The following is a 9,484-nucleotide window of genomic DNA, read 5'->3' on the forward strand; positions in this document are numbered from 1 at the left end:
CGTACGTACGTACTACTACGTACGTACGTACGTACTACTACGTACGTACGTACGTACGTACGACGACGTACGACGACGTACGACGACGACGACGACGACGACGACGACGACGACGACGACGACGACGACGACGACGACGACACACACACACACACACACACACACACACACACACACACACACACACACACACACACACACACACACACACACACACACACACACACACACACACACACACACACACACACACACACACACACACAAAAACCATGCTCGCATTATCACATCCATTTTAAATCTATGTATGCTTGTTTGAGAGCACACATTGTGACATACAAGAGAACACACAGGAGTGGTTTAGCATTTAGCAACTTAGAACTCACTTGATCTTAGGATATTTTCTTTGCTGCTGCATCGTGACTGCACCTAAAGATGGAGAGGGTGATTTGGAAAGAGACAAAGGGCAAAAGGAAAGAGAGAAAGCAGAGGTAGTGGTAATTTAAGATAAACCGGGCCGCACGTTTGACATGCTTGAGATGAGAAGCTGTTTATACAACAGTCAGAAGCATGTGTCACACTACACTGTGCACTTTGTCCTGCTGTTGTTGGGAGATGACTGCATCTCCTGCATTACAATTATTATCACTTACTGTACACTACATCACAGGTGATATTCACACTGATAAATGCACTGACATTTCATATCACTATTAGATTAGAAAAGGCATATACGGACAAAGGCAACAACATACAGAGTGACAATATCGTATCACACAAGGTCATAACAGATGTTTAACTGTGCTACGGTGTGACATCAAATGTGGTGGAGATGTAGTGTTGAGTTTGGATAGTGGCTGTTCAGATGCGGTGCAGGACGGTTTCTCCTGAGATCGCTGATGCGGCCTGACAGCTGCACTACTGCTTTACCTCCTGTAATCTATAGCAAGGTGGAGAGGAGAGTGAGGGGCGAGAACTGGGCTGAGCTTCCCAAAGGCATCTCGAAGATTACTAACTTTAATGTGTTGTCGGTAATGTTTATAACTTATATGTCTTAGCCACATCAATTAAAACAATACCACAAAAGTAACCCATGGGATGACAATAAATAGCCTTTATCTGATGTTAGCAAATCTCTAAATGAAGATTATATTCATCAGAAACTGTTTCCTCCGCTCATAAAAAAGATATTGGTTACGGTTTTGGGATACTTTTCCACTTATTTATTACCGTTTGTAATATTTTCTTTCATGTTTTCTTTTTATGTATTGGCTTTGTAGATACAGCTATTTGAAAAAAACAAAAACTTTTAACACAAGTGTGAATATGTATAATGAAACTAAAACTGAAATAAAAGTTAAATACAAAATAAAAAGAGGATATTGGTATTCAAAGTATATTTATTTTCTATGTTGGTTTTGTAGCCAAGATAAAAAAACAAAAACAATTTTGCTCTCAATCTCTTATTAATATTCATATTGAAGGTAGTTAAGTAGTGACAAAAAAGTGATGTATGTGCTATATAATGATGTGTATCAATAGTACATATAGAAAACATAGGGCTGATCACAGATGCTACACAGCATTATTAAAACTACCATATCGCACTATTCCACTTTTTATTTTTGTTCTCACTTTTTTTAAAACAATTTTTCTTTTTTGTATTACTTTTAATATAATATACTTTAATATTGTCTGCTTATCTGTATTATTGTGTTGCCGGGTTGGAGAAGCCGGTGACCCAACATTTTCAACGACATAATTGCTCTGTAGCTATGTTAGTTTGACAATAAAGAACCTTGAACCTTGAACCATATACAATTCCTTAAAAGCAGATCCTGAGTTACAGTGCATGCTGTTGGGAAGCTCAGCTTTAGTGAAGGAGAATCACAAGTTGCAAGTTACCATTAAGATTGGCACAGAATAAAACGATTTATTGAACACCAAATAGTAAAAAAAAGCAATCAATTCTGACGCCGTCATTTTAAAAGTCTGTAGAAAATCATGGCGGATATTTACATTTACATTTATTTTTTTCCCAATTGTGAGCGGGACGATTTTGATTTAGGGGATTTTTTAGCACTCCATTTTTCTTCTTGAATGCTAAATGCCCGGAGTACCTTTATCAGAGGTTTTGTATTAACATAACTTATTGTACTTCTGTCTGCCCTCACATGTCTTTAACTATTGCATCACAGAAACACACACATTGGGTGTGGGTGGTGTGCGGTGTATGGAGAACCAAAACACCCATGGTGAAGGTGAAGTTCTCTCTACCCCACCCACCCAGCCATAAACCCCTTTCTTCCTCCTCCCCTCCCTCACCGCCATACTAACTAAGCTAACATTGTGACACCACTGGGCACCAAACAGCCGAAGTGAGAGGGTGGGAGATGGGAGATGAGGCAAGGTGGGTGGGATGGTGGAGGAAGAGGAGGGATGGAGAGACAGAGAGAAAGAAAGACAACAACAGAGAGAGAGAGAGAGACAGAGGGTGGAAGGATGAGGATCAGCATGACGTGGTCCCACAGCCCGGAAGGAAAAGAAAACAAATAAAAACAGGAAGCACGAACTAGACAGACTTCAGTAAACTACAGAGCCGAGACACAGCAGAAAGGAGGGAACACAGGAGGGAAAAGAACAAAAACAATAAAGACCACTCGAGCGGCCTGATGGCATCTACTGAACAGACATCCAGCACACCAGACATAGCTACTGAAAGCAGAGCATGTTAACCGGAGAGACAGAGACAGATGGGGGGAGAGAAGGGGAGACGGACAGAGAAACAAGAAGAGACAGGAAAGTGTGTGTGGGAGACGGAAAGAGGAGGACTCCTAACAGACCGGACAGAGAAACAGTGAACGACAGACAGATAGAGGACGAGAAAGAGACATGTGGCAACAGACAGATAGAAAGATATATACAAAGAGAGAGAGAGAGAGAGAGAGAGAGAGAGAGAGCGAGGGCTAGGAGAGCGAGGAGGGGAGAAAGGGGGATAGCTAGGCAAGCGAGGAGGGAGAAAGGGCGGGGGGCGGGGACCACAGAGAGCGGGCGTTTGTTTTTGCGCGCTCCTCGGAGGAGGGTGAGGGAAAGGCAAGGAGGGGAGGGGGGGCGGGATAGTTACTCGAGAGCTGAAGGTCCTCCTGCGATCATCTTTAAGCCCCTCCAACCTACACTGGAGCTAGTGGAGATAAAGCATCGAATCACAGGCATCAGTGCATCTGTCCCAGCAAACCACAACACCACAGACAGACAGACAGACAGACAGACAGACAGACAGACAGACAGACAGACAGACAGACAGACAGACAGAGAGACAGACAGACAGACAGACATCCGCTACGACAGGGAACCCTAGCAGGAGAAGGGAGCAGCAGGGAAAGAGATAGTAAGAGAGAGAAACTGATAAAGAAAGCGCAGTGGGCTCTCGGCTGGCATATGGCACCCAGTGACAGCCATATTGGAGGCCCTGGGAGCATTTGTAAAAAAATATTTTGAATTATACAACTGTTTAAGACGATAACTTCTGTGTTATTTTTGTAATAACTGACTCTAGTGTCATGTTGGATTGGAAGAGAACACCAATCATGGTAGAGAATTAAAGGGGCCCTGTTATGCTCATTTTCAGGTTCGTATTTTGTCCTCTACTGGGACATGGTTACATGCATTAATGTTCAAAAACATCTTTATTTTTCTCATACTGTGAGATTTTTTTCACCCTAGTCTGCTCTGATTGGTTAGTTGGCTGGCTCTGTTGTGATTGGTCAAAAGCTTAGAGATGTCCCGCCACATAGCCTATCGTGTTAACGTTTATCGTGATGTCACTATGTCAGAGTCCAATGTCATTCAGGCAGGGGGAGGGGGTTGTGTTGGAGAGAAAGTCTAACACTACATAACTAAAGACATGACAGTTTACTGTGTCACAGTAAAACATAATGTACTTCTCACAGTTAACCTAAATAAAAACGTTCTTAACCCAAATGAAGCACACTTGGGCAGGAAAAAAGTACATTTGTTTGACATTATATTTTCTTCTACATCCGCTATCTGTTATTGAAGCTTATTTGTTTGTAAACAGCCTATTTAGGGGACCACCATGATGGCACCAGCTGTGGTTGCTAGGAGATTTGTTGCACAACTGCAGAGCCCTCATTTAAAGAGAGAGAGAGGTATGTTGAAAAAAAGAGACAGAAAAAGGACAAAGGTGGGGATTAAGGGAGCTAAATACAGCTACAGCAAGACACAGATCAAACTTGCAGACATTGAAAAGCACATATGAATTCTAACGTTCGACAGCTGGGACATTTTCGTACAAAATGTGCCTTTCTTATAAAAAAAAAAACTGCAAAAGACAACCACATTTTTTTAAATGAAGACACGATTAACGCAGAACAGTTACATCAGAAGCTCACTACTTAGCTCGTTTCTTTAAACACAGACAAACCACAAGTATCACACGTTTCTACTTCCTAATCCTGTTTCACATATGCCTCTATAGTAATTACATGAATATGTCCTGCAGCTAATGCAGTTCATATACAGTCAACGCTAACCAAAAAACAGCTACAAGCCTTGATGCAAGGTGGAGTGATGACACTAAGACTGACACGGTGGAAAACAAGACCTCATTATGGCAAAAAAACATACAAAACTACGAAGAAAAGATCATACCATCAGAGAGTGATGGGGGGGGGGAGACAGTTTGCATATGGAGATGAACACAGTGGAAAAAGCTACAGGAGTGTGTGTTTGGAAGGGAGGAGAGTTTGTGGAGAATGAGTGCAGTAGCAGAATGGGGTGGTTTTTGGACATAAAGGGAGGGGGAAGGCAAAAAAGCAGACTTTCAAACAATCTCACACTCATTTCTAATCTACCCTCCACTGCAATCCCCCCTTACTGGTGAGAGACTGACCGAGTGAGAAGAGAATGAGTTCAAATGAGGGATGCAAATGGAAACACACACACATTCACACACACTTCATACACACTAACACAAGGAGCACAGATTAGAAAGTCCCTCTGTAAGCAAGGTGAAATAAAGTCATAGAGAGCCATTGTTGTGTGTGTGTGTGTGTGTGTGTGTGTGTGTGTGTGTGTGTGTGTGTGTGTGTGTGTGTGTGTGTGTGTGTGTGTGTGTGTGTGTGTGTGTGTGTGTGTGTGTGTGTGTGTGTGTGTGAGGATTTGGGCTTTATTCATCTTAATTACAGTGAGCTCAGAATGCAGACACACACAAATTAAAAAAAACTGGACCCTCTTGCCAGAAACACTAATCACGCCAACCCTGTTGTCGCCANTGTGTGTGTGTGTGTGTGTGTGTGTGTGTGTGAGGATTTGGGCTTTATTCATCTTAATTATAGTGAGCTCAGAATGCAGACACACACAAATAAAAAAAAACTGGACCCTCTTGCCAGAAACACTAATCACGCCAACCCTGTTGTCGCCACGGAAACAGCCTGACGACGGGTTGTCATGGAGATCTGCCAAGATCAAGATGTGTGATGCGGCGGTGTCTTACGGACGGAGAACAGCGAGCGTGGCCAGGTCAGAGAGACACGTGGCTCCGGGGGCCGAGGGCCGCCCCGGGGGAAATCGATGGGGCCAATAACCAGCTGGAGGAAATGATGGGATGCAACCGCTGCGGTGCTGAGCTCAGCGCAAAAACAAAGCAGCTGTCAGAGAAATTATGCAAAAAAAGGGGAAGATTTATCCATCTGCCGTGAGGGAGAGAAGGTTGTGACAGGGCGAGGGAGGCTCGTTTGGACCAGATTCAACCGCCTCCCCCCGCGGGACGTGGCAAGAGAGGGAGAGAGCAGAGGACAAAATGCTGGAGTGATAGCGGCAGAGCGGTAGAGGGCAGGACAAAATGCTACTGTGGAAATCCAGAGCAAAGTCTTCCTCTCTAGGGGGGGGGGAAGAGCCGGAGGGGGAGACACCACTGAAGGCCTCTGCTCTCTCCACTGACTCCCATCACTTCTCATGGGCTTCCCCAATCTCTTCATCATCCGTTAATTCACACTCACACTTTAGCACTCAAATTCCAACCAGGTACATTCACACAGACAAGCTCACACACTCAACATACTACAATATCACCAGCCACAGACACACACATACCATGAAATGACCAGATGGGGGATGAATGAGAGAGAATGAGTGCTGGTGGAGATCCTGAGAGGCAATGGGGAGGAATGTGCTGACTTCTAAAGGTGGTGATACACAGGGCAACTTACTGAGCAACAATGAGGGGCAACACTGTCCAACTCAAGTGCTGTATTTATACTAGTGCCATGTGTATCACCGCACTACTTGGAAATCTGTCCTGAATGACCCACACACCTCCCCCTGTATTCATCAGTTTAATGGGAAAGACTAAAATGTATTTTGTTTGTTTTTGCAGAATCACAGACCCCATTTACCTGGCATCAACATCAGCTCACTATCGCCTGCATTGAGATAATGGTATCAATATACATTCTTGTTATCTCAAGTGAGCCAATAAAACCTCTAAAAGCTTTCATTATTAAGTAGATATTTTTCTTGACTTGATAAGATAAGTCTTGATCAAACTGTAAGTGAACAAATTATTTATAAGGTAAACAACACAGAACTGACATCCCGTTTCTATTCAGATGTTGCTAAATCTTTATGGATTGGAGTACATCTTTTCAAGCTGTGCACTGCCCACCTTAAACCAGTAAGAGGAGCACTCAAAATAAAGCACAAGCACACAATTCCAATGTAAACTAATTAAAAATAGATAGTAAAAAGAGAGTGTGTTCATGTATGGATATAAGATATCCAGTCACAAATCTCATGTTATTACCACCTGTAAATGGGGTCTACTTCGTCAATATCACCATGTTTTGATTTTTGACCCTGTGACACTTTTCTGGATCTTAACCAGTACTCTACTACTATACTTTGTTTAGGTCTTTGTTGTTTTGGAGTATCAGCAAAGGCACTAAAAGCAGGTTTGCTGTAGCTAGGGGTGGCCCAGTGTGATCTAGTCTAACATGTTTGATGTGCCTCTCCCTGCCTGTGTACATGTGTGTTGGTGTGTGAGGTGCATTGTGGGATGCCAGTGGCCTGCATGCCGGTAGATAAGAGGTTGGTAGAAGGTTAGCGGGTTTACCTGGTCCAAGGTAGAGTACCTTGACTTGAGCGTGATGACCTCATCCAGGTGAGCCCTGAATTCTCTCCGTGAGGCCTGGGGGAAGCCACAGGATAGTCACTCACCTTCAAACCACACACACTCTCACACAGGTGCAGGCAACAGGCATGCACACCAACTCTGATCAACACAACATATCAGTTAGTGGAGCTTTTAAAACACTGTGGCTCAAACAGTCTCCTCATTTTCCCCACATATCCCTGAACTCAACCACTAGCCTAACACACATTCTCCAATCGCATCAAAGGAAATTGAAGAATAAAAATAAATGGCAAACGACTAGAAAGCACTAACCACCAAGAAACAAAACCAAAGATGGATGAAGAACAGAACCAGTTCAATGGATGTTCACGACAGAACCAGTGGAGCTCTGCTACTGTGGACACATTTCTCTATAAGTGAGTGTGTGTGGAGGTAGATAAGAAGTGAACCGAGTGAGTGCTTGACCCCTGGTACAACCCGAGGCCTCTGTCTGGAAAAGAGTCAATGCTTTGATTTATTTGTATTATTTTAATGCAATTATGATTTAGGTGTAGGTAGAATAAGATAATCTAAACTTCCTCAAAACATGTAAAATGACATATAGCCTGACTGGCACTGGATTTTTGTTAGGCCAATACTATAATGCAAGATAAAAACATTTTTGATGGTGAATGAATATATCTTACATTTGGTATTTAAAAAGATTATGATTTAAACTGAACAGCATTTGCAAATTAGGAATATAGGAATAAGAATATCATTAAGAACGTTGATACAAAAAAACTATTATAGAGGTTATCGAACCATTCTGACCTGGGCAAGCCAGTATCATCAGCATTACATTAGTATTTCAATTATCTTTAAGATACTGTTCAGTGAATTCCTGTTTTTCAATTATGGCTGGTGTACAAGACCAAAACAGGTGAAACAAGATTAAATTGGCTAAAAACATTGGCTTTAACATAAATTACAAGTATCTCAACTGCAGTAATCCAATTAAAGCAATTTATATTTAGTTTATAATAATAATAATAAAAATACGTTTATTTAGTATAGCATTATGAGGAAGGAGGAGAATGGTTGCTTTACAACTACTTTAGGAAAATAATATCTTCTCTCATGCTTTTAAGATAAATGAAGATGAATTATTTTAAAACATGTTCAATAGATATAAGATTAAACTAATCATTCCCTCCAACCATCTTTGTTATCTGACAAGTCTTAAGCTTCCAAAGGCTTTTCCAGATTTCATTACTTTGCAATTACAGGTAATCAATGGATGTCGATATCTCATTGGACAAGTGTCAGCTCTCTTCCACGCCCTTGCACTGAGGCCACGTCTTTATCATTTAAAGATCAGAGTCGCTGGGGCCTGACCTGAGTAACAAGCACAGGAGAGCTGCAAAGGCTTACAGCACATTCTGCGGGCCTTTTCTCTGCTACACGATGCGGTGTGTGTGTGTGTGTGTGTGTGTGTGTGTGTGTGTGTGTGTGTGTGTGTGTGTGTGTGTGTGTGTGTGTGTGTGTGTGTGTGTGTAAGAGAGGCTCTTTTCAAAGGAACTAAAATGTGTATACACACACTTTGTTTGTGCAGGCAATATCAGTTTCATTCCAATACATAATTCAAGCATCTTTCAACTTCCATTCTGAGGTTGAGACGCAGTTGAGAAATATGCCAAGTGATGGAGGTGTGTTTAGTTTTAGAGGTTGTGTGAAACAAGGCGAGGGTTAGATACAGTACGAGTACCAGAGTGACGTATCACTACAAGACATAAATTAGAAGAAAAACATAACAAGACACCATCCACACGAAAACAGAGAGGAGGAACGGAGAGGATTGTGGGTAATGTGTTGAAAAGAAATAACACAGAGACAGCAGGAGGGCAGCAGGCAGGACAGCACACACACTCACAATAAAGAAACTGAAACGCTGACATAAAATAATTATGTCAACAGATTTCACATAACAGTTGTGGGTTAGTTGAAAGCAATAATATTAAGTTTGAATAAAAAAATACTAGAACTAGAAATACTTCAACTTAATATTATCGCTTTCAACTAACCTAATACACTAATGTGACATTTGGTGACATAATGCATTTAATGAAAGTCAACGTTTTTGATAAACACACACACACACACACACACACACACACACACGAGCGGGACATCCTCCTCAACCTGTCCGCCATAAATGCCTCAGAGGACGGATACCTGAACCGTAGCGTCCAGCTAGCTTAGCCGCTAGCTTAGCCGCTAGCTTAGCGATAAATACACACAGCGTTGTATTCTCCTCCCCCTGTCGGCCCTAAAAGCTTCAGAGGGCGGATA

The 9,484-nt window shown here is 42.2% G+C and overlaps 1 protein-coding gene across 6 annotated transcripts in view; it reads right to left on the reverse strand.

Annotated features, from left to right (window-relative positions):
- Window positions 1–9,484, reverse strand: part of gphnb (gephyrin b) — a 40,482-nt gene that overhangs the window by 13,391 nt on the left and 17,607 nt on the right. For 3 of the 6 annotated variants that reach the window (XM_010776511.1, XM_010776512.1, XM_010776510.1), the window contains exons 3-5: window positions 7,133–7,207; window positions 3,125–3,181; window positions 387–429 (exon numbers count right to left, since the gene is read on the reverse strand). In XM_010776511.1, coding sequence (XP_010774813.1) covers window positions 387–429; window positions 3,125–3,181; window positions 7,133–7,207 — 175 coding nt within the window. The remainder of the gene's footprint in view (window positions 1–386; window positions 430–3,124; window positions 3,182–7,132; window positions 7,208–9,484) is intronic. The other 3 variants (XM_010776514.1, XM_010776513.1, XM_010776515.1) reach the window with 3 other exon arrangements.

Source organism: Notothenia coriiceps, unplaced genomic scaffold, assembly GCF_000735185.1.
Source record: "Notothenia coriiceps isolate Sejong01 unplaced genomic scaffold, NC01 NC01_scaffold00017070, whole genome shotgun sequence".
NCBI lineage: Eukaryota > Metazoa > Chordata > Actinopteri > Perciformes > Nototheniidae > Notothenia > Notothenia coriiceps.